Genomic DNA, 27,622 nt, shown 5'->3' on the forward strand with positions numbered 1-27,622 from the left:
GACACTTTTCTGGATCTGCGCCTCAGTAAAACAAATCTACATTTATCGCATGTGTATTAGTCGCGTCATTGTAATGAATCTTTATTAAAGTTCAGTTCCTTTTTTTTTATTGCAGCGCATACAAAATCGTCTGACACATAATTTGAGATTTTTTGTTTAATCAGTGTATCTATATGTGAACGAAGTATACAATATGCATGGTAGGTGATTAGGCAGATTACGAACTGTGAAGTGTCTTGCATTCAATGAGATTCTTTCATTACTGATTAGCATATATTGGTAAGTAACTGCTCTGGCACAGCATTCATCATTTTCTTTTTTTTTCATACATGCATCCTCATTTCCGTTTCCTTTCTGTATCAAACACGTGCACAAAGTTGACTTGGGATGACACATCTGCACCTGGAGAGGCCAGTGAGCAATCATAGGGTATCGTTAGTGAAAGCATTAGGCCGTGGATGCTAACAGGGTGACCCTGACCAGATTTCGCAACTAGCTGGTAACATTCGTAGTAAGACTCCACCACTAGGTGCACTTCTGCGATATTCCCCAACAAAACTGAATGAAATTAATTGCTGGTACAATCATATTGCGCGTTAGATCAGCCATCGATATGTCTATTCCAGCCATACAGATTGCTGATCTAACCCGCAATATAACTGCATTAGCAATTCATTTCTTTCAGTCTACTTTCCCGAAGGATTTTGGTGCGCGTCAGATTTTTGAGATATTCTAACCTAAAACTGCAAAAAACGCTATTTTTGTCCATTTTTGAGGTTATGTAGCCCCGCGGATTTTTGTTTAAAGAACAAACATTATATCAAAGTAAAATTCTTATTCTCTCAAATGCCGTTGAGTTTGCTCAAATATCTTATTTTTTCGCAGAGATATCGCACTTTTAAGTTTTCATGTGTTGCGGTATATCGCAGAAACTTCTGCGTTACTAAAACTGCTTCTATCAGTTTAAAGCGCAACTACTTCTGCTAGGTCATGTGACAAGTTGAATTCGAGGTACGAAGTTCGAGAAATTCTTACCCTTTTTTTTAAACATCTCACATGGTATATTCTCTTGAAAAATTCAAAAATGTCTCTATTAGAGCTCATTCAACGCGTAATTTAATGAAAGATTTTAATGTTCTTTTTTAAGTTTCTTGCTCCTTTTGAGAACGAGTATCAAAGTAGCAGTGATTTTTAATAGTACCTTCGCTGATCATGCCGACAATTTCTGATGGTAGTGTCCTACTACACTTATAGTCGACATTTTTCGAGAATCATCTGGTGTTGACCAGAGTCAGTAACAAGTGAAGATGTTGGTTTGAAATAATTCAAAGTGTTGATTTCTGATCTATGTATTTATTAAAGATGAACTAACTGTAAGATCCCACAGTATAGTTATTTAAGAAACAAGATCAATCAATCAAAGTCCCTCGGATTTTGATGAAAATCCCTTGAAATCTTTTCAAATTACCTTGAATATTTTAAATACTTCCATATATTTTTAAATCCATTGAAACCTATTAATGCTCTTGGAAATTCAATGGCATCTTTTTAAATACTCTTAAGTATTTGTAGGCATTAAAAATCCAATTAAATTACTGAAATGAATTGAAGATTCCTTGAAATATTTTTTAATTAAGTAAAAAATTTCAAATTCTCTAAAGTCGCCCGACATCCCTTAAAACTCCTTTGGAATTTCTGACAAATACCATGAAATTCTCTAAAATTTCTTCAAATGATTAAAATATATTAATAATTCCGCGAAATATTTTAAAATAGTCTAAAGTGTTTCAAACCAGTTCCGAGAAATTATTGAATTCGGGGAAGTCCTTAAAAGAAAATTGACTAAAGTGATCTTATCATTTAAAAGTGAGTAAAAAGTGAGTTTGGAAACCCCCCTTTGGAAGCCACAACATTTTTCCAGCGATCCTTCGACTTTCGGACACACTCTCTTTGGGAAACAGAAATCACAAGGAGCCAGGTCAGGATTGTTTGGGGGCTGTGATGTTGTGTCAGGCCGTGTTTCACACGAAATATATACATTGACTCATCACTATAAACTTTCTGAATCATAAAGGTGGTTTCAGAACATAAATGGTCAATTTTTTAGAAAAATGTAGTGCATACTCTTTGTCCGGTGCGCTTCGTTATTCTTAAATGTGATGCGTACGTGGTTAGACATTTATGCAATAGATTTTACAGAGTATCTCAGTAATATTCTCGTTCCTTGTAATGGCGGGTAGAACAAAAATTCAAATCGAAAAGTTCCAAAACATTTTTGTGGCGTTGCGTATTTTAGGTACCACATGACATAGCAATTGTATGTAGGTGCTCAGTTAGTGGCAAGCGTGCGTGCGATCCCAGAAAGCCGTATCTCCTACCATGGTAACTTCATCTTTTTCAAGCATCAAAAAAAAACTTCAGTTATGAATTTAATTTCTGTTTGACTATGACGGTCTTCAGCCTTATTCGAACCGTAAAATAGTTTTATGAAAAAAAATTCTTTTATTCCAGCATGTTCCAAATAATATTATAATATTATCATAATATCAAAATTATTAGCATATTATTATAATAAATTAAATATTAACAGTTTCTTGTTACATAGTGTAACAACATAGTGTACATGCTAAATACCTGTTTTTGACAATAGCGTAACTAGGTACAAAGTTAAAGAACTAGGTGGGATACTTTCCAGACAGACTTCGAATATCTACTTTCCGAAAACTGTAAGTTGAAGAAGTGTATTTTATAAGCAGGCTACACTGAGAGACTTTTTTTAAAATAAATGATAAAAATGAATGACAATTTAGTATAATATCGTTCCAAAATAGGGAAAACAGGGTTTGCGTATCAAACATTAATGTAGTAGTTTTCAGCCAGCAAAACTAATCTTTTTGTTTGAACAAATGAAAAAGATGTTGCATTAACTCTTGTAAAACTAACAATAATTTAAAATTCACTATTTCAAATTTGATAAGCCAAGTTAAAACGATAGTAATACATTTTATTCAAAAGAGTCAAACCATCTTTTGAATTTTCCATACAAAGCATATGAGAAGCTCAAACGACTATATTAAAAATAACTCACTCCACTAAAAGATTTAACATCTAGAAGGAGAATAAATACACAAATTAAATACGGAAACACGCGTACAATTATTGTTTTTTATTATTATATACTTAATGTATTCACTTCATACATTATCGCAAGCCTAATCGCTTTGATAAATCGAATCGCTCCTGCGAGATTCGAACCTAATTTACCTATTAGTTACTATTACCTACGCATTTTATCCCTAACGACTAACCCCCACGGATAACTTACATTATGGAATATTTGGCCCAAATCTCGACAAAGCGGTGTCGCTTGACAACTCAAGGCAGTATGACAAATATCTGGGCCCCTTTTCATCAGTAATTTGTTACTTCAGGCATTTAGTTAATATAGAGATAGAAAATTTTATCAATTTCAATGACTAAATTGATTTTTTACCAAAACAAATTTTTAAAGAACTGATAATATGCGTGTATGAATAAGATTATCTAATTTGATATTTCAGTAACTCAGTATAATAAAATCCCATAGTGAATTAATGAATTGAAAATAGAAATAAATAAATTTTATTTCAAATGTTGTGAAATATAACCTTTAGGCTTGATCAGAAAACGTTCTAAACACTTGAGGAGCATTCTCAAGCGAAACTGCATGAAAAATCAAGAATAATGATTTCATAGGTTACTATGCGTCTCCGGTTTCTGTCTACTTCATATTGTCTATATCAATTCCGAAAATACTTTTTTCAAAATTATGATATTCACTATTTTTCTTATTCAAATTATTTTTCCACAACTCAGTGAAAAGAATATAATTTTTTCATAATTTTAATTCTTGAAATGGAGATTCATAATATTTTGTATTTAGAAGACTACTTTCTCGTCTTCATGTTTTGAATTCTCGTATGATAATATTAAATTTCGGTACTCTAATGCGAATACGTGTAATAAAACCTTGGTTTTCCCTATTTTGGAACGATATTATACAAAATTATAATTCACTTTTTTCATTTATTCTAACAAAAGTTTTTTCAGTATACAATAAATAATATACCACCAGGTTCACTCTAGGTTGTCTACGCACTATTGACCTTAATTACCCAACTTCCTGACCCTGGTTTTTCATCCCCTATGATGCAAAAACTAGCTCCCGATCCCATAATAAAATGTGGTACCTTTTAATTAGCACTTACCGCCGACAATTTTAGTTCTTCTCGTTTTCGTGTTCGAGGTTGTAAGTCTAGCATGGCGTTCGGATTCACTTTTACGGCTAGGAGCGCGAGAACGGATTTCGTTTTACAAGGTCCCTTTGCCGTAGTAAGAGGGAATTTTCGTTACAGTGCATGCCGCGTAAAGTCAGTTGCATCACTGACTCGGTTGCAACTGTTGTGAACTCGCGTCGGTTCAGTTGTCAAGTGTCCTACGTGTGGTACTCGTCTCTTCTTCATAGTCATTCTTTCAGTTTTTTCTATTATATGCGTTTAACAGTCATAATAATATCCCTATTAAAAAAAATTATTATAAAGACGAAACAAGTTGCAACCGGTACCGCATGGTGCTCTGGATAACAATGATGTGAGTGCGCTGAGATTGGATCTCGGCGAAAATTTGAAGTCATCGTTTCTTTACAAAATTTCATCAGCTTCTAAAAGAGAACAATACATATAATGGTATAACACACTTTCAAGATATTTTAAAATTATTTCCTACAACTAAATGGTGTGCCTAAAGAACCGCCTAACTAGAAAATACATTGTTAAAAAGAGACGCTTTTTACAAAGTTTTACAATTGAGAGATTTAAAATCAGATAAATTCAGGAAAGGTTTAGATGAGAAAAGCAATTCTTAGAATAAAATAGGGGTTTAAGAAAAATAATCGGAAGTAGCGCTCAAACTCGTTTCTTTTTTTCATCGCGCCATTATTCATATTTGTTGGAACTTATGAAAATAGTACTTCCAATTTTTTTCAGTCAAGAACATGTTATTGAATGTTTTAGAAATTTCGAAATCATGTGAATTTTTGCTTTCAATTGAAATAATATTTTTCGAATTTTCATTATAACTATTTTGAATCTAAGATTGCTGCGTATTAAGGTGGATTTAAAAAATTGAGCAAAGAATGTGAAAACCTTTAAAAATTAATAAAGTGATTTTTTTTTAATTTTAAAAATAAGAGCACACAAAATTGTAACATCAACAAAAAAATATTGAAGAAATGTTTTTACCAGATGATATCGGTAAGGGAAAACAAGAAACGTTTATCTACACCTGTCATCATTCATAGATAAATGAGGTTGTATATGCTTTGAATTCTATCAGATCGGGAACATGACAGATTCTTTTTGTATTAAGCTTAAAGAGGTTCGATTAACGTTACTTTGTTTTAAGTCATACATTGATATAGAGTTAACCAAAAAATGAAGTTTTTGTTTTGCAAATAAATACGCTAATATGATCATTCGTAAAGTTTTTAATGGGGTAAGCTGACATGTAATCATAATTTATCAATCCATTTTTTTAGTGTTTTAAATATTACACTTTAACATCACATTTTTATTTTGCAAATATATATGTTAATATTAATGCTAATATGAATATTAATAAGGTTAGTTGACATTTAATCATGATTTATGAAGCCAAATTAAATTTTTTTTAAAATATTAAACTTCACGAAATCATGAACAATGCAGTTTGACAATTAGAGCTGTCCCTCATTAACAGGAATGTGAGTAAGAGATTATTAAATTCGAATTGTAGAGAATACCCAAGTGATTAAAATAATGCATTACTCAATGTGCCGACAACTTATAATCACAAAAATGTCAATTAAGCACCTTTATGCCTCTTCCTTACAGATACCGCAGAAAAAATACAATTGAAAAGAGTCTGTATTTACTTCAATTCCCTGACAATTTTTTAGTGTTTTATATTGAAAACCTTATCTTAGAACATCATACGTTATTATTGTAATATAAGCTACTACATGTTAGATTGCATAAGTTCATTCCATCAATCACGAATATGATAGAAAAAATTTTGTCGTTGGAAATAAAAATTGAAGAAATAAAAACTATACTTGCTACACATAAAGTAAATATGCCAGTCTTCGTCAATGAATGGGTTGTCGGCAAATGGGCAGTATTTTACATATAAGTAAGCTGTTGTGTTCTTTGTTCTCAGCAAAAATGTTTTTTCCCAAACACACTTACCGATCACTCACACATCGAAGTGCCGATAACTCAACCAGCCATATTTCTGACTTGCCGATAACCCATGCATTCTCGTATTTTTAACATCGAACTTCTTATAATGTTCATTCTAATAGGATAAGTTACAAGTAATACGTAATTTACCTTTCTAAAGGTACGCTTTATCCGATAAAACCATTTTCTTAAGCTTCAAATGTGTTTAATATAGGTTTTTAAACATTTGAAATCTGAAATTTGCCTTAAGCTTCCGATAACTGGCACACTTACCTTATATTTGCAGAAAAAAAGTTGTAAGTAACATTTTATATAGTTTTTATCGAAGGAAGCAGTGTGCTTACTTTTTTGAACAAGAATAGTGAGCAAATTGAGTAAAATGATAAAACTGAGGAATTTTATTTGTACCTGTTTTATTAATTATTTTACAGAGATGATCATTGTAACACTGATAAAGGATAGGATTGTAATGATTTGCATAGTGTCATTTTATTCTAAAATAATATCAGCTCTATTTTCCGTTTTCAACGCTATTTTCTCCTGGTCTTGTAGTCAGTAATATTGTTAACAGAAAATTTGTTTACCTATTTAATGTAACCGAAATATCAACATTTTGTTTTACTTACATAATTTCATTTGCATTACTTTTGTGTATATACTTTAATATTATAAACATTTTCTGAACTTGACTGTCAACAAAATTTTGTTTTAGAAAATGCAGTCTTGTAAGAGAGTAATCAAAAGTACAAATTCAAGATCTTTCAGATTGCTGATACTTTTATAAAACTAGCCCAGCACTATAGTTGACCGGTTAATCTTGGAGAAAATTCTTTAACATTACACTAATTATTTACTTACACACATACGCACTGAAAAGAGTAGGTACCCTACTATGTATACAGAAAATTTAAAAACACCAGAAAATTAACAATGCTCGGAAAATGCTATTTTATTTGCGTCACTCAGTGAACATAAAGTGAAAAGTATATTCCAAGATGATATCAATTTCCTGGTGGGTGCGGGCGTTCTTCTGTCTACAAAATAACTGCCATTCAATCCATTAAAATAAGATAAACCGCACCTTAAGATATACATGGTTTCTTAGTTCCTTCCAAAAGATTTCCTCTTCTCTTATCTAATAATAACTCGAAATTTATAATTTAATACGTTGAAGCATTGATTTAAAGTTACGTCATTTGTAGAATATAAAGCTTCGACTACACAGTAATACAAGATGATGAATTTTAAATGTAGATGAATTTCATTTTTGCATTAAATTAAGTAAGTCACTTAATTTCAACCAGAAATGGAACTTAAGTGCAGTGGCTTATATCTGATATACGAGTAATATGACAATTAACTGACAGGTATGTTGAGTTAGGGAAGATTTTCATTCGCGTGCTTTGAAATTCTATTTCTGCTGGCAGAAAGGTGTGCGCGAAATGCGATGCGACGATGTGCAAAGACTTTAACGGATTTCGGCGATTTTAGAAGAGGATCCAAGAGAGCAGCTAAGAGTAGCCAATATGGCGTCGATAGTGCTGGATAGTATCGATCAACACTGAGCTTATGGTAGTCGTTTTGTCACCGTTTCCTATTTTGATATATGCACTCAGATCTATAACGGATTTTGATTATAAATAGAATAATCGTACATGTATGATACAAAGACATATAAAAACGATTGGAGATTCACGTTCTGTACCTGGTAGCTTGAAATGAATATAAGTGCCTTGTTTAGTGTCATTAAGTTCTTTTTTCCTTCTACTAATCTCATCGACTTGGAAGATAAAACAACTGGATTTATTAGGCATGAATGAAGAATTTATTCAATGCTAGCATTAAAGAAAATTGTTTCATAAAATTATTCAATTTTTAATTTTATATTAATTTCATGTTGCTAATAACTGAACGATAGGGCATAAATTTTATGAATTTCAACAATCAGCTGACTTAAATTAACCTATAAGTTTCATTTCACAACACGCGTTGACGGAAAGTCAACAATCTTTCTGCCTTAAATTAGCCTACAAAGTATATTTTACGTATATAAAGTAGTTGACTTTCAACTGTCGAATGATCCTTTTGGTTACATATGAAAGTCAACCGCCTTTTTCTACTGAAATTCAGATTCTTGTACTACTGTGTAACTTACTGGCAATTTTATGGAAGATTTCATACTGAGATATAATCAAAATATGATCGATGATGTTTCTATTATTCTATAGTATTGATAAATAAGAAAATAAATATCAAACATGAAACTTCTTATTGCTCTTCTAAATCTAAAACGTAGGTACGTTATTTTATGGTATGAATTCAAACATATCTTTACAAAAAAATTAATTAAGTGCGGTAAAAAGAAAAGAAGATATTAAAATTTATAATTGGTTTATTAAATTTTTTATAACAATAATCATTGTTAGCAGTGGTTAAATAAAGATAAACGGTTTCAAAACTTTGAGAATTCTTCTTTTTAATCGAAAAATGAAATTACATTCCTAAAAAGTTTCATATTTTCTCCCAAAGAACACAAAAAATTGACAATTTTTAAAAATGACGTCCATAAGTGATTCGTTTCTTGTGCTGTTAAATCACATATACTAACATACTTTTAGGTTCTGATTACAAATAAAACTTCAAAAATATTATCAAATGAATAATGGTACAAATCTTTCTACAATTCTTTAAAAATAGATATTTTTGCGGCACGATCTGATAAAATGTCACGGTCTAGCATTGCTTCTTAGCATTTTGTTTTCATCAATTTCTATCTTGCTGAGAGCTTGCTGGCTCATTTTGTGATATTTTCTATAGATAATAATACTAAAGTAAGTTCTATATCTAGAAATGATCTCATTTATTAAAAAATAGGAATATCAGCTGTCTTTATTTCCACTTGTCACTTATTATTTATTTATTTAGGATCAAATCTATTTTAATACGATTTTAACCCATTTATTTATATATATATATATATATATATCCGATATACTTCAAATTTTGCATACTGATGTATTATCGGTACTCTTACGATACAAAAACTGGACATATCGATATACTTCCAGGAATGTTAAATAGCTGCAATGCACATAAACATATTTATATAAAAAGAAAGCTTATTATCATTCTAATTATAAAGACATTTTTATTTTTTAACATGTTTTGCTGATTTGTATAATACTTTATGTTTTCTCCTTTTGTTTTAAAGTGCATTCAAATTTGAATTTCTAAAATTGAAAACTGTTTGTTAGAGAAATATTCAGAATTCCTGAAAAGATTTGTTATGCCCTTCAATTATGCTTGATATTCTCCGGTTTCAAAATATAAAACTTGCGCTGAGCGTCTTCAACTGAATCGTTTAAATAAATACAAAAAGACCACTTTTTTCCAAATTCAAAAGTTCTCTGTACGGATATTAATAGAATGCAGAAATACGAACAATTTATTCTTATGACTTTTTTCTCAAAACAAAAAATTACCAGAGATATACTAGGCAGTTGATAAGTCCCTGAAAAATGAAACGCGGAGACGTTTTTTGACCAAAGTCGGTTTTATTTTTCAACATACTCTCCTTTTAGGTCGATACAGCGAGTCCAACGATTTTCTGACTTTTTGATACCGTCCGAAAAGTACTCGATGGGTAGGTCTCCAAAATACGCCTCAGTTTCAGCTATGAGCTCCTCATTTGAGTAAAAACGCTTACCGGTGAGCCATCTCTTCAGGTCAGAGAACAAGTAATAGTCGCTGGGGGTCAGGTCTGGTGAATACGGTAGCTGAGGAACCAATTCGAAGCCGATTTCATGCAATTTTGCTTGTGCAACTAAGCATGAATGAACAGGCGCATTGTCGTGATGATAAAGCGGTTTTCTCTTCTTCAAATCCGGTCGTTTTTCGGCGATTTCGATTTTCAATCGGTCCAATAATGATGAATAGTATGCTCCGGTTATGGTTTTACCTTTTTCAAGATAGTCCACGAATATTATGCCATGTGTATCCCAAAATACGGAGGCCATAACCTTTCCGAACCATTGTTGCGTTTTTGGACGCTTTGGAGCACTTTGGCCCGGTGGAACCCACTGGTTTGCCTGTTGCGTTGACTCAGGAGTGTAGTAGTGGATCCAGGTTTCATCCATGGTTATGAATCGCCGCAAAAACTCGGTCGGCTTACGCGAAAATAATCCTAAATTCTGCTGGGAAGTTGTCACACGAATTCGTTTTTGGTCCACTGTGAACAAACGCGGCACCCATCGCGCGCAGAGTTTCTTCATGCCCAAAACCGAATGCACGATATTGTCCACACGTTTCAATGATATGCCTACAGCATTAGCTACCTCTTTTAATTTCACTTTGGGATCATTGAACATGATATCATGGATTTTTTTGACATTTTTTGGTGTAGTGACCTCTTTTGGGCGCCCAGATCGTTCAGCATCAACTGTGCTCGTACGGCCACAACGAAACTCGGTAAAGCACTTATGAATCGTTCCAATCGACGGTGCAGAGTCCGAGTAATACTTATCCAGCTTGTCCTTGGTCTCGGATATCGTTTTCTTGCGAAGATAGTAGTGTTTGATCAAAACTCGAAACTCAGACTTTTCCATATTAAAAAAACTCGGAGGTTAGTCGCTTCTCAGTGCTGTAACTTGTAAATGCGTAAACATAAATGACTAAAGTTTTGACAGGCGTCATTTGAAGGATCAAACTCAACGAAAATGGTTCACATTAGTGAATACTAATGCCATCTCTTAGAATTTTCAGGTACTTTTCAGACTGCCTAGTAGCATTTTAAAAATTCCAAAAAACACACGAAAATTAACATTTTAAGACAAACAACGCACGATATGAAAAAAAAGAAAACAGAAGCAAAATGTTGATTTTTGAATGTCCTACAAGATTATCATAACAATTTTCTGAATTTTCTAAAAAATCGAAAGTTCTAATTTTTACACCATGCAAAATAATGGAAAATCCGAAAATTACATTTTTCGGTCAAACTATGCAAAATACTGTAAAAGATGATTCGACAAAAATTTTTAATTTGAAAAATACCTACAAATTTTCTGCCAATCACTTTTTGACAGGACGAGTAGTTTGTATTTTAATCGTGAAAAAGATCATTAACAGTAAGAAAAAACATCTGCTCACTGCGTGGGCACACTCTAATAACAACTTTTTTCTTTTAATCTCTTTTTCGTCCCGTGTGCGTGATTCTAAAAAATTTAATTTTTTGATGTTTTTATTACTATTTTTTTACGATCAAAACCAAAAAAAGAACTAACAACTTGGGCTAAATATAAAGTAGCTCATATTAATTCTAAGTTTCCTGAGAATTTATTAAAAGCAGTTTAAGAATATAACTCTCTTCACGTTTGAAATAGAATAATAGAATAGAAAAATTAACTTTATTTGTTTCTATACATTTTTATAAATAATTAAATATGTTTGTGTTATATTAATAGATATATTTTGTACAATATATATATACAATAATAATCACGTAAAATAATTAAAACGGTTACATTTAATTAAAAAACTGGTTTGAAAAAAAATGCGCATATAATTAAATTATGTCGTAATTATTTTACAATCATTCAGTTTTTTAAGAGATTTATTTAGCAAAATTAGTAATAATTCAACATTATGTTTGTTTTAATATAATTATATGATTATGAAACGATACTAATATAGTTAAATTGATACAATAGATATAATTTTTGTAGTAAATTATTGAAATTTAATATTTTTAAATGTCAAACGAACTTTTTTCGAAACGGCCCGGGGAAAATTGTTGAAATTTGGCACAGATCCTTCATTTTAATGTACTAATTGATTCACGTTCAAATATCTGTGGTGAATTTTTTTTTCCTTAAACCCATGGTCAAGCACACCGTGGAGCGCACGATGAATTTTGAAAAAATTAATCTATCAGATTGTGTTCTAAACTGAAGATTAATTTCGTTAGCCAGCCATTTTGGATTAAAATTTTTAAATTTAGTGCATTTTGAATGTTTTTGAGACTACTTTGTTCAACATTCTATGTACGGATTTTCATAGTATTTAAAAAGACGAACAATTTTTCCTAATGACTTTTTTCACAAAACCATATATTACCGGAGTTCTAGCATTTACATATTTCCAAAAAACACGAAAATGAACATTTTAAGCTAAATAACGCAAGATATGAAAAAAAGTCGAGAGAAGAAAAATGTTGTTTTTGAATGGCCGACAATATTATCGTAATAACTCGTTGAGTTTTAGTAAAAAATTCAATTGAAAAAGTCTGGGTCACTGAAGTTAGCGATATAATTCAGAAATTTAAAAACAGTCATGCTGATTTGTAGACCGCATATGTAACTTTTAATCTACATACATGTTATGATTTGTAGTAATATACATTTATTGGAATGATATACAATTTCTCTGATAAACGCGAGTGTGAAGCACGAGATACCTGATAAGAATGTGTTCGTTAAAGCCGAAAGAGCTTTAGCAACAGAGAATTCACAATCACCAAATTGCTGTTGTCGATGCTTTGACCTTTAGTTTTAAAAAGTCTGTGCACAGGTGTGGGGAATATAAAAAGACCGAGCGCGTAATTAATAAATTGTAAGTAAAGTATTTGTAAACTAAATTTTCATTAAAAAGTAACCAAATATGATTTTCCTTCCTGCTTCATTTTGTTTAAAGACTTTTTATAAATATGAGAAACCCTACTTTGTAGGTTATTTCAGATTTTTATGTCTTTAAATAATCATACATCCCCAACGGATTATGTCCAACTTCAAAATAAAATTACAAGTGCCTAGGGATTTAATGTAATTAATTCGTAAATTAAAAAGAATAATGAAAACATAAACTTTGTGTTCAGTAGACACTATTCAAATATAATTTTAAATTTAGCTACTGTTTATGTTCTCCTTTTTCTAGTTTTAAAAATCGTTTTGTGGACGTAGCAAAATGCAATCCTGAAACTGAATTAATATCGAAATTTTCAAGAAATCATTTTCATGATTTGTAAGCTTAATATCACGACAAAGTATGCTTTTTAAATATTTTTCGCCATGCTGTAAATATGAAAATACAATTAACTCAAACAAATGTTAACAGTGAACTTGACGTATTCTAACTCTCATGGAGAAAATCGTCTAATTGTTAACTTGTATTGAAACTTGAGCGGCATCTCAGCAAATAAAAAAAAATTGTTCATACGTTGTAATGTCATATGTTAGGAAAATTGGTTAACAATATCTAAGCTAAATATGAATTGCATAATTTATGCTCTAAAAGTGCCCTAATTCTGAATAATAGCGGGTTTATTTCGAATATGAGTTCAAAAGTAAAAAAAAAACGTAAGTATCGAATATTGGCACTTTATTTTTTAATATAATATTTTACTATAGAAGAAATTAAAAAATCGAATTCAGGGTTTTCAAATAGGACAATCACATATTTCAAGGTTAGTACCTAATTCAATAATTTTAGATATAGACAGCAAGAGTGAAAATGAATAACCGAATGTCTCGATAACCTAATTAACGCGAGCGAAAAATGTACATTATCCTGTGGGTCTGCAAAAATGTAAAAAAAATTCATCAAAAACAAAAGATAAATACATATAGGCGGAAATTCTAAATAAAAACTTTTCTCCTAGGAGAGCCTTATTCGTTCCCTAAATGGAGAAAGTGGCCACGCAAATGGAGAGGTCAAAGACAGTGAAGAACTTCGAAAGGCTGTCACTAGTATCGAAGGACAGGTGAATGGTCTGACGTTAAATCGATCTTCTCAGATAATTACCAAGCCAGTAACTGTGGATCCTTCTTTAAAGCTTCACAATGCCACCGATAACGGATGCACGAATGATGAAAAAAGAGATCGCTTAGAGGAAGATTCGGAACTCAAGGGTCGAGAGGTACCGGATGAGGAAAATCTCACCTTGGATTTCGAGGAACCCTCCCCAGAAGTGATGGAGTATGCTAGGCGGGAACTCGGCGAAAGCGACGAGGTCAAGTGCCAAACTCTTCAAGAATTGCGCGAAATGATATACGGTAATTTCAAATTTCAGTTGTAATCTGCCTTTCCTAGCTTAAAATATTCTTCCTAGGGTAGTTACTCAAATTTTAAAAAAAATTCTAGGCTATTTCCCGTTTTTTGGGGGGTAAAAATTATATTTTTTCTGGTGCGTACATTTTAAAAGTTCAATGTAAAATACACATTGTCAATTATTGTAAAACTAATCTCAGACTTCACACCCCAAAATGCTCTTAAAATAGGGAAAATGGGGTGATTTTTTAAAGGTAATAGGGGAATAAGTGCTTTTAAATATATTGAGTTTCCAACAAATTAGTGGAACCTTCAACTAAAAAATATTAATTTTCAAAACATATTTCCAAACATTTACGGGTATTTTAAAATATCCTAAAGGATTAAAGGAGATTATACAATTTTTAAGAGATTTTTGAGGATTTTTTATGATTTCCGATGATTTCAAGATATATGTCTAGTGTACTATGGAAAGTAAATTAAATTAAATTTCAAGGAAGTCGGATCCAAAAGTCTTGACAAATGGCTTTGAAGCTGTAACAATTGGCGAGGAAAAATCGCGGAATGTTGAGTAAGAGATAGAAACATTCTTCAACATTATACCTGTAAAATGATGTAATTTTGATTTTCGTTAATATTTTTTTGTATTTTTTGTGACAGAAAAAGTATGAAAAAACGGTAGAAATATGACCCTCAACTTTCATTACGTCGAGTTTGAAGTCCTCCAAACGTTCAAAAAATGTTAACGTAGATTTGAAAAAATGCATGAGTATTCTGTAAAAAGTACTTAACAATTTCAAGCATGTTTTACTTCAATTAAATGATTATTTTGGTCAGTAGATCAAAAATGTAAAAAATAATTGTCTCGACTCTGTATAAATCTTTTAAGCTGAACTCTAGGTTAAAAGAAGCTTCTCGATTCCTCGATTTGATCTCAAAAGTAAAACGGTCAATAAAAATAAGTAATGTTTGATTCAAAAGCGTTAAAATATTAGCGATCTTAATGAGTTTGAAGCCTAAAAAGCTCGGATAGACAAAATTTCCTTTCTCAGCATTTTTAAAGCGTTACTCAGCCTTTAATTTTTATTCAATAATATCGCGTGAAACTTGGTCCTTTCTCCACTGGGCCTGCTTTCCAAATCAAATTCTAGTAAGATGAATGGGACTCGTTATATTATTAGAAGAAAATTTAAAAAAATAAAAAAAATTAGCGAATACAGTGAAACTCTTATTGGGTCGATGTTGGGGCTGACCTTGATGGGCAATTACCCAGATAGAGGGCCATTCTGTAGAAAATGCTTTTGTTTGTTCATGCCTGAGCGACCGCGGTTCACCCCGCGCAGCTCCTTTTACTCATACTTGCGGCGTGGCGTCAATTCTCGGAAGAACTCTATCAGGGGGCCCGATATATAGGGTTTACTGTATTTAAAGTCCCATTTGATTTTTAATTATTTCTCTTCTTAAGACTTCGTATGCTCGTAATTTCTATCCAAAGAGTAGAATATTGTCCTGATTTTTCATAATCAATCACAACAAAATTTAAAGTCGAAGATCTAGATTTTATTCAGGTTAAATAATTTGTTTAATTAGACGTTTGAACAATATAAGCTTCAGAGGCTGAATGACCCATAAGCCTATGGCTTATGGTAGCTTTACCCTCTTTTTTGAAAGAATCTCTTTCACGCTTAAATTGAACAATGCTGAGAAAGGAAGTTTTTTCCGTACGAGTGTTCCATGCGACTATTGAAACTCATTAAGATCGTAATTATTCGTACGCTTTTCATTCAGACATTAATAATAAATTGTATGGACCATTTAACTTTTGAGGTGAAACTGGTGAATTGAGAAGCTTGTATTGAACTATGTTTCAGCTCAAAATCTCTACCAGAGCCGAGATAATTATTTTTTACTTTCTCAGCTTTAATATTTAAAATAATCAGTATTAAGAGTTGAAGGTCAGTTCTTCTGTTTTTTCATACATCTTCTGCCATAGAAAAGATAAAAAAATGTAACGAAAATCAAACTGACATCGTTTTAGAAGAATAAAGTTGAAAATGATTTTGGTCTCTGTCTCAACATTCTACGATTTTTTTCGCCGAGTAATAAAGCTTCAAAGTTAGATGTCAGGACTTTTGGACCCACATTTAGAACATTTGGTATCATATAGCTTTTAAAACTGCTTATACAAATGAATGTAAAGGATTAGCTTATAAGTGGCATTTGGTCAACACTCGGTAGCAAACAGTGAGTCATACAATTTCCAAGCAACATGTATTTAGTAATGACAGCAGATTGTAATTGCTAAGTAAACTGAAGACCCATTTTAAAAATCGCGTGTCATTTCCTACATGTTAAAACACTTGAAACGCCTAGTAGCAATACATTCTACTTTTTCATCAACTGAATACTAAATTCTCTATTTTATAACACTTTTGCATCAATCTACTATTTTGAAAACGATCGACAATTGTGACTAAACGAATTTTAAAAGTAATAAAAATTTATTTTCTCAACAAAACCAATAAATTTATATAATCAACTGCACAAAATTCTTTTCGTCATATTTATCTTATGAATTACCTAAAATTCAGGTATAATTACGACCTTGTAAATTACCCGGCCCACTGAGAGCCACTCTCTCCTAATAGTGGACTTTAAATTAAAAAGAATTTGCTGTAAACAAATAAAGACGACTTTTTTTACTAACAGATTAGCTTTAAATCTAAAAGGACGAATTTGCTATCGAAAAAGACGAACGTTCAACATAACACTTAAATCTTTCATCCAAATGAAATTCTTTTGATTTAAAGAAATTTGTAAATTTCTTTGCGGCCAAAGGAATGTTTCTTTAATTGAAATATATTTCCTGTTTACTTTTTCTTATTTGAAATAAACAGCTTTTTGTTCTACCGAAAATATTTTTTAAAGGAAAGAATATTTTGCTGAATTCAACCAGCAATATTATTTAAATGAAAGGAAAATTAGTTCATCTTAATGATTATATTAGTGTACTTAAAAAAAAAATTATCTTCAATACACGAAGCTTTTAATTATTCTAACTGAAGCATGGATTATGAATACAAAATTTTATTATTACTATACAAAAGTTGTTTCCTAAGCATTAAGATAGTTACATTTTCAACGCCTCATACCTAAAAGTGGATGGAGTTGTATGAATTGTACCTATATCTGCTTTTAGAGATAAGAAGCTGAAAAATGGAAGAAACCATTAATTAAATGTCATTGTTTTCAACTCAGAAAGTTATTTTGTTTCTGTTGAAATAAGTATAATTCCTATAGGAAAAAAATGCAATGCGTTACATCCATGATAATTTTTAGGATATCTTTGACTTCTAAAATTGCAAAAAAATGGATCATCAACTTTAGAATTCGTAATATCATTTACATGAGTAGACGTATTGAAATATAGCAAATTAATTTAATAATAAAGTTGAGATGATTATTAATATATTGATCTTTTTAAATAAATTGTGGGCTCTATGGTGACTAAGTAAAAAGTGCAAATGTTAAATAACATATTTGCAGGAAGAAAAAATGATCGTTTAATATTATCAATGTTACATGGAAGTAAGATTTAGCGGATTAAAGTTTGACTGTTTTTTGACATATAAATATTGTTATTTAAACAAATAATTTTCTGGAGTTAAAATAATGAGATCTAATGAGTAATTTCTTGCAATTTTCCAATAATTTATTTGAACTAAAAGATAATTCGTTCAAATCAAAGAATAGTATCAAACAACTAGTGTATTTCATTGACCGAAGAAGGAACGTTGAAGAAACGATTTCTTAAATAAATAAATAATTTTTTCTAGGTGTCTTTTCATTCAGTATTCTCAATTCCTCAAGGTAAAAATTCATTGTCAAAGTAAAACTCTTGTTAGTAAATTCAGGGAGTTTTGTGAAAATCTATTTGATTTCACATCCAGAGGAAACGGAATATCAAGTTGAGAATTTAAGAAATTAAACATTTTTGAATTTTTCTTGGAAATAACGAAAGGCACAGGAAAATGTTCAGATGAAAGTTTAAACGTCTATAAAGTTCTACAAAAAATACTTCTTTCTTTTTACTTATCTTGCATCGTGTACGAGAAAAAATAAATAAATCATATTGAAAATAAAATCTGCGGCCTCAAAAACGGCTTAGATCCGTTTAAAATGATGACGATGACTTTCTTGTATTTCATAATATGTAAACTAATATGGGAACAAATAAAAGAGGTCGGGCTTTCCAGAAAATATTATTTATTTATTTTTTTCATTAAATTTTGAAAACGTGAAAGGAAGGTTTCAAGGAAACTCCACTTTTTTATTTTTTTTTATATTTTTAAAAAGTTCTTGCTTATATAAGAAAAGCATCCTATCAGTTTTATGCAAGCCAACACATTTTTGAGGATGAGAAGATTTTGGTTGTCAAATATAGTTTTTCATTTGTTTTCGTGAATGATGTATCCAAATAAAAAATCAGTCTAAGATCATAGACTCTTCTGGAACATGTGTCTAAAACTGAATTTAATATAAACAATTTTAAGGTGTAATAATTTTCAGTATTCTCTTTTACTGTGAACTTGAAGTATTTTTTCTTGCCTTACCTACATTTTTAGGCAGTGTCTATGTGTGCCGAGAAAATCCTGCTATTTGTAACGAAATATTTGTACAAATGATCCCTTTATATCTACCGAAATAATCAAGCTATTCGTACTGAAATTTCGGTACGCATAGTCACGCTCATATTTTTAACTGGAACAATCTTTAAATAGGACTTGAAATTGAATAAATGTCTTCAGTTATAAATCTATTAATTTTAAATTACATTGAAGTAAAATATAGGTTATAATGTTTCAGTCGAACCTTTTATTTGTTTCACTAAATGGTTGCTTTTCTAGCTTTATTTGCAAAGTATTTTAGAAAAAAGAGGCGAAGGGTTTTATTAAGTTTTACGTGTGTCGAGATCAATTTTTTTTTTAAATTAGATAGAAAATTCACATTTTTCAGATAATCTTATTATTAATTGCTCTCTTCATAATGTTTACATCTTAGTTTTGGAACAAAAGTCCATAAATTTTCTGTATTTAAGCAAAATTGTTTGCATTGAGGTGAGTTTGTCTCAATTAATGAATTCTATTGCTGCCATTTTTGTTTTTGTTCTGAAAATAAAATAATTATTAGGAAAACTTGAAGATAATGAATTAAACTCTTGTCATTATGTGCAAAATTAATTTATTGAAAGCCAAGAAATCTAATTCAAATTCGTCTTTAGTGTGCAAAATTATCCGCTAACAACGAAATTCTTGAAAATTAAGAAAATATGGCTCCAAGAACCAAAACCGACCCAATTGGCACAAAATTACCAAATTTGGTTAAATTGTCTTTGTGTTTTTTTTACATCTACTTTATGCATCTCATCTATATCTAACTTATTCAATATACGAATTAATTCGAAGATTCCATTTTTAAATTTACAACAATCTCAGTCAGCAATAAAGTGAATGTATATGCAATTTATCCAATTAAGCACAAATAGAGCAGTGATTAAAATATCGGACAAGTACCATTACGTAAAAGCTACACCAATATAATGATTCTGACATTCTTTTCAATATTTCTTATATGTTTTCAAAATTGCTCCATACGTTCTCGGCGAACGAACTATCCTTTTACGCAACACTGAATTACTATTCACTTTTCTACGTACAGCATGAAGTAAATAAAAATGAGCAAAAAGAGTTCTAAAAGAGCCTTTGTTGAAAGTTATGCAGAAAGGGGGAAATCATATAAAGGTAAGATGGCAAAGGTAAACAAAATTGGTAAAATGTGTTCGCTACCGAATCTTAGAATTAACGGAGCAATATGTCAATACCAATAGAATTTTTTCGTATTAAATCTAAATAAATCTGTTAGAAATAAAATATTTTTTAGACTTTTTTAAACTGAATTTTATTTTAAGAATTCAGTTAATTGTTAGTTGCAATACTATAAAAACTTAATTCTCGAGAATAAATTATATTTTGCTTGCATATAATAATGTACTATAAAACCAGTATTTATACATCTAAACATTAATTAATTAATAAAGCAAGTGCCTTCTTGTGCTAGTAATTAAAATGATCCTTTTGCTTTAACTAATATTTATTGTTGTCTGTGAAAGACACAGAATAGATATCCATGCATTTTATATAACACTGTGATAATTGAATAAATTTTATATTTATTGCCATATCATTGATTAATATTCATCCAGTTGACACGTTTTGTGCAAGAAATATAAATTCTAGGGCACAAGGTCCACAAACCGGTATCACAAGTTTTTCCAATGAAATAATTGCAATTTTACCACAAAAACGCCTTTCTATCGCCTTTTACAAATGAGGGCGATCAAAATCATAATCATTCAGAAAAATATTATATATGCAAATAGTACTGTACCCGAGTAGTGATATTTAAATTCGATTATTAGCATTATTCTTAATTCTGGTTTTTATAAAAGCAAATAATGATTCACAAGATATCTATAGAATCTTATTAAGAATTTTTTAATCTTTTATTAGTAATACGTTATTCAAGACTGTAACTAATTGAAAGACATTAGTATTAATTTTGACGGCACCAGAGTTGTAGCTTCAAACACTGTTCATTATTTTCTACGAGGAAGTGATACAGTATATCTTAAGCAAAGTGCAAAATGTTTAGTCAAATATTTAACGAATGGGAGGGGTGCAATTTTTTAATATTGTTTGAAGAGGTTGTTCTTCGGATGTATACTTAGCTGCTATCGAGTAGGTAGAAGATTAAAAATGCATTTTATTTTTAGTAAAAATGTATTTTTATGGTTATTTTTTCTAGTTTCAAATAGTAAATAAATAATTAAAACAAATCGTTATAGAAAACGAAGCATTTAAAATGTACTATACATCTTATACTGTACAAAAATAATACATTTCTTGTCAAGAATGTTTTTCCAAATATAACAAAAGATTTTGCTAAGTTATGTAAGTTTCTATGCATTATATACTTGAATAAACTTTAATTAATACTCGTAAAAATAATTTTATGCACATATCAAAACGGGTCTTCAAAATTCTAACTACTCTTTCTGCTTCTGATTTTCGTCACCAGATTGTGTATCGTGGTTTAACGATTCCCATTTGAATCAAAAATCTTTAAATTTGATATTTTCAATGGCTTTTGTCGAGTCTATTGAATAGAGATTTTGCCTTGATTTTTGAAAGTCATATAATAGACTTTTGAAGGATTTAAAAAAATTATCATGATCACTTATAATAGCGGCAATAATTCTATTGGAACTGTAATAAAAAATTTGTTTGATTAATTTTAAAAGAGTGATACTCCTTTGGAAGAGGCGGATTAGATGAAAAAATTTTGTTAAATATTTTTCAAAATGACAAAATATTTGCTTCAAAAACTACTATAAAAACTACACTTTGCCCAAGTTTTATTCCCACCCAAGTAAGTCATCTTTTTGGGTGGGTACAACTCATAAAAAATGTCCTCTACATTCTCTAATATCTTGTAGGGCAGAGAGGTAAAAGCAAATATAAGCTTTACTTTTCTGTTTAAATACGCTTCTTTTGACTTTAGTGAACCTTGTCAAATTTTCAACACAAAATAGACTTTTTCGATACCTGAATATCATAAAAATATGTTTTTGCAAGTCTGAAAGTAAATATTTGGGTTTTAGACATTTCAATGTTTTCTGTTTTTTATACTTTTATATCACATGAATTTATGTTTTATAATATCTCATAAAGTCAAAATGGTACGTTGAGACAATATTTTCTAGTATGTGTTGAACACAATCGCAATCGCGATAATTTCAACTATTCTTTAATGTCCTTGACAATTTTTATTTTTTCAGATAAAAAATATAAGGCGTTTAAGATGTTATAGTTACTTATCGATCATATGGACTATTTTTTGTAATCAAAAATATGATTAAACATACTATTGCATGTAATAAAAGATATATCATTCAATGTGTTACGTTTTTTCACACTTCTCCTGTAAATACACTTATTTACATATTACTACAAATATTTTTAAAATATTTATTTAAATTTAATTTAATACAAATTAATTCATTTAAAATCGAGCAAATTATATATTACAATTCTTTGTAAGCTTTCGAACCAAAAATACGATTAGTTTACCAATTTTTGCATTTTACCATAAAATGATACAATGTTGTAAAAATAATTCACTTAATAACCTTTTTTTTATGAATAATGATTAAAAAACTTAAGAAAGCGCGTGTGGAAATTTTGCTGTGGGCCTAACCTTAATCTGGGCAGGGCCGCGCTCTAACGTCAGACTCGATCGCCGCGCCTGGCCCAGGCTTCTCCCTATTTCGATATCGATTCCTAGCCATTTTCTTATAGGACTACATTTTTTATGCAACTATTTATGGAACGACTACCAGAAGTATCTGTGGTATCCTCAACCTAGTCGACATTGGGATATTTATTTGCTCTTGGAAGTTTAGGATTTATAATATTATTCTCATTTATAAAAGCCATTTCAATTGCGGGTTCATTAAGTATAACTTTAGGTTCTGATTCTACCTCGTCGACTGCATCATCATCCACACAATCAATCACAATACACATGCAATCATTTTGTGCTTAATCGTTTTTAATTACATAAATAATTGTTTACGTCTGCATAAATATAATATACTTACAAGATCGTTATTTAGAGGTTAGAATTACGCTAGCGTAATGTCTTATTATAATTTAAAATTATTTTACTCACTTTCGAAAACCAGAAGTAAGTATGTAATAGTGATTTTTGCTCGATGCTTTTAAGCACACACAAAGTTACATATTGGATATTGGATAATGCACAGAATAATCCAACGCCTTCTGCAATCAATTTTAGGAACTTTGCCACTACCTATCTAGCCGGAGTCGAGGTCGAGCCATTGAGAAATACAAGCTAGAGCCAGGCTTGAGGCCCCCGGTCTGGCCCAAGCCTGGAACCGGGAAGATACCTGGCGATTGATGCACGGGAGGTTCATTTGTAATTTTTTCTTCATTTACTTTCAACAACAGATCTCGTATACTTAATTTTCACAAAGAAAATACATAAAATATGCTCAAAATTGATATGGGTAAATAATTCTTTGATCCTTAAGAAAAAATAAAAAAAAAGTGTATGTATGCCACCAAAATGCTCAAATATAGGCGCAGTACATTTTCAAGTACATACAAATCCTTCCGAATGAAAAGGTTAAAAGCTTGATGGTCATAACTCGTGACCTATACGAGCTAAAACATATATGCTTTTACGCAGAATCTAGTTCCTTATCATTCGTTATGCCACAGTCTTTTTGGTGAAATATGTATGAAATGTACTATCAAAAAAAGCGATTTCGGCTGAAAATAGCAAAAAAGCAATTATTTTTTGAAGTCATAACTCTCGACAATAAAGGCCAGACAATTATCTTTTTTAGATTAAAGTCCTAAAAAATCGGTCGAAAAAAGTGAAGTTTGGGAGACTTATCGGGGGAGCTATTGGGGATATGCCATTGCTTTTTTTTCGGTGAACCTTATAGCCACCCTTTTCCATCTCCCTTGAACTCACCTAAAATATTTGTTCTACACTCACCGAATTTCCGTGAACCTAGACATGACCATTTAATAGTATATTGTGCGCCAAGGCAGCGAAACAGTCTTTTTACGGCACAGCCGTTTGAAATCAATAAATAAGATCATCGAATGCCACAATATTAAGACCTTCACAACAATTTTGACTTTAGAGTTCACTTTTATTGATATAAATTCAAAATGTCAAAGTGACCAAACGTACCGACTCTCCCCTACTTCTATATGCAATCATACATAATTTTAAGCATAAATTTGATGTTTTTAACTTTGAAATTCCAGGTACGTACATGATCATTGATAATAATACAATTTTGTATTCTCCAGAAAGGGGAGAATGTTTGCCACATCGAGTGGACGATGCCTTCCTCATCAGGTTCCTGAGGGCACGAAATTTTAACGTACATCGAGCTCATCGACTGGTACGCTGGCAATGTTTCATTAATTATAAATCTGTTGCATAGCAATTAGTGATACATATCGAGAATCTTTTGACAACATCAAAAATAGTTTGAGAAATGATCAGCTAAGGTCTTAAGAAACGATCGAGACGGGACAATCATCTCATTTAAGTCAAGTTTTTTTTTTGTAATTCTCGATATGTTTCGTAACTAGCAATATAGCAGAAATAATGCAATTTCGGAATTAAGTTTAATAACATATTGACGGTAGTCTCAAGTACGAAACTACAGTTACACTAGGATCATTTCTGTTTCCTTATACTAGTTAGACGATCGTGTCAAGGTGAACCAATCACTCTTCAGACTGCAACTGCACGTACGCACATTAGACTAAAACAAATTCGTCTTTCTCTTAATTGTAAAAACGTGGTTTCTTATCTTGTTTGGATTAAATAAATTATGATTTCAGTAATAAGAAAGACTGTTGTGAAAGAAAAGTTAGGAAAATTGGGCGAATATGAATTTCAAAAGTTCAGTCAATAATGTATAACTGCGCGAATTAATTTCAATGCGGCTGCAGACTTATTTTCTACTCAAATATGTTGTTTATAAAAGGATATATAAGACGATACGATGGGTATACCGGCACAAGGCCGGCTGCCTGGACAGAAACAACTTTGCAATTAACATTGCTTTTCTTTAATCATTTGAATTCTTCTTCGCATCAAGTAATCTAGCTTATAACTCTCTAAATATTAATAAGTGAAAAATGCACTGATTGAAATGGTAGTTAGACATTTACTAATTAATCAGTAAGTTCTGACTTATTCACTAATCAGTCCAGTAACGCCATAGTAAATTATGTGAGGCATAACTTCTAAATTTTTCAGTTAAGCATTGTTCTTACTTTTTTACTTAAGTAACAAGAAGAATTCATTAATGAAGTAAATTTGTTAATTTCCAAGCTGTAGGTCTTCTGAATTAATTGCGGGATAAATATACTGTAACTCGTATAGGAAGTACTTACTTATCGTGTTTGTACATGATAGTCCAATCTTGAAATTAAAGTAATATGTGAGATTATTTGTCATTTAAAAGCATCGAAACTTTTAATCTTTTTTAATATTTGATCATATTTATGGGGTTTAAGTTTTTACTATAATTCTTTGATTGAATGCTCTAAAATATTATTTTATTATGATTACTTAGTTGACATGGTGCAGTGCTGCCAACCCTCAAAAGTGGTTATTTCACTGAATCCATAAGTAACCTTTCACTGATTGTCAGTGAACAATTTCTAGCTATTTGATTCAGTGAAATTTCACTGATTCAGATTTAGAGAGTAGAGAATAGGTAGGCTATAAACTCAAATTCTCCAAATTTACGTTGCAAAATAAATATTATGCAGAAAACAGTTTTTACCACTAATGATCGGGAGATCTGCTGGTAGAAAAATAACCTTCTGGTAGATAAAACATTATTCCATTAAGTCATTGTAAACATTTAATTTAATTTAAGTCAAAAATATATTAAATTTAGAAAATACCTGAGGTTTCGCCATCGGGACAAGAACTACCGAGAAAACAATTGACAGATGCTTAGTTGATATAACTTTATATAAATTTGATTGATGTGACGATCAAACTATCCTAAAAAAACGCGTGCGAAAAACACAGAAATCAATCTATATTTCAACGACCTAATAGAATGTCAGAGGAATAAGATGTCGTACCACAAGTATCAATATTTTCAATAAAAATGATTTTTACTTCTTGCTGCATATATTTGAAAGTAAATTTTTCAATGCATACCATTTTTAAACATCCCGTTACAAAGTCCATCGCTCATACTTAAATCTCATATTAGCATAACAATTTGATAGGATAATTTAATTGTACATCTTTATCAGTTGTATCCATTACTTTATTTTTTGCGTGATTGTGATATGAGAGTATTGCACAATTTGCTTAATCATCATATTCGGTTATGTCAAACCATATATTTTTATACTAATATCCTTTTCCAATTTTGCAGAATACAAAACGAAGTAATATTTCCTTCTTCTTATAATAGCTCGTTTACAGTTTGAGATGATATATTAGTTCCTTTCACAGAGTGCATTTTGGAAACGATTTCATTGAAAATATATCAAATTTTTATTTAAAAATAAATTAGAATATTAAAACCAAGATTTTTATCAATTCAAATATACATAATAAATTATCTAAGAAAAGGGGGATTTAATGTATAAGATACCCACCTGAAAGGGCCTGGGCTCTCACACGGGAGACCCTAGGAGCCTAGGATCTCACACGTGAGGCCTTGGGAGCTCACACGGGAGGTCCTGAAAGCTCACAGCGGCTAGACTTCATTAATTTCAAGGCAAACGTACTTGCATATCTAGTTTCTTTTTTGTACGTGCTTCGGGGATACTTCTCGTTTATTTTGGAGACAATAAGAAAAAAATCGTACTCCACGGTTGTAAGGAGAAAGATTTTTTCATTTTTAAAATTAAAATCTCATTTTTTTCTAAAACGATGCGAAATATGAATAGCAGTTCATAGTTAAAATTTATTTAGCTTTCTGAAATCTATAACATGTAAAGAAAGAAAAATTGATTTTTATCCCTAGCATTGAAGAACGTATAATTTTCGCCGATTCGAAATCTCATTTTTATCGTAAACGAAGCAAAATATGAATAGCAGTTCATAGTTCAAAATTGTTCGCCTTCATGAAATATATGAAAATATACCTAAAATAGGCATTGGGAGCTCACACGAGAGGCATTGGGAACTCACATAGGAGGCATTGTTAACTCACTCGTGAAGCCCTGCAAGTCATTGTGATAAATTGTTTGGCTTTTTGAATACCATGAACACCCTTACATGCAATTTAAAAATTTTGAAAAAAGTTGTCTCAAAATGTTGAAAATGTTCTTACTTTTTGAATTTTTATCCAAAATATTTGACTAACGAACTTGAATTTCACTTTTCGATAATAAAATAGTTTACTCAAGGCCAGCATATTAAATTTTTTTAAAAATATATATCTCGTGGACAAGTAAAAATAACTGAACAATTTTTTTAAGCTAAAAAGCTTCTTTTTATTAGATGAATTATGAAAGCTGTTGTTAAAATTCAATTTCTTTTAGTTATAAACAATTTTCCTAAACAATTGCAAATAAGACCATTATCTCGATTTAACGCAAAAATGAGATTTAATGCGCTTTATGCGTAAAACGTCTCCGAGTGTATTTCAAAAAAGGTGTATTTCAAAAATT

General features: G+C 30.8%; 1 protein-coding gene across 7 annotated transcripts in view; it reads left to right on the forward strand.

Moving 5' to 3' along the window:
• The window catches only part of LOC117166885 (alpha-tocopherol transfer protein-like), a 67,773-nt gene that overhangs the window by 28,066 nt on the left and 12,085 nt on the right, over positions 1 to 27,622 (forward strand). For 2 of the 7 annotated variants that reach the window (XM_033351307.1, XM_033351308.1), the window contains 2 exons: positions 13,912 to 14,305; positions 24,269 to 24,363. In XM_033351307.1, the coding sequence (XP_033207198.1) occupies positions 13,912 to 14,305; positions 24,269 to 24,363 (489 nt within the window). Of the gene's footprint in view, positions 1 to 4,576; positions 4,725 to 5,437; positions 5,533 to 13,911; positions 14,306 to 24,268; positions 24,364 to 27,622 lie in introns of those variants that run through there. The other 5 variants (XM_033351313.1, XM_033351310.1, XM_033351311.1 and 2 more) reach the window with 5 other exon arrangements.

This window comes from Belonocnema kinseyi, chromosome 2, assembly GCF_010883055.1.
Source record: "Belonocnema kinseyi isolate 2016_QV_RU_SX_M_011 chromosome 2, B_treatae_v1, whole genome shotgun sequence".
NCBI classification, from domain to species: domain Eukaryota; kingdom Metazoa; phylum Arthropoda; class Insecta; order Hymenoptera; family Cynipidae; genus Belonocnema; species Belonocnema kinseyi.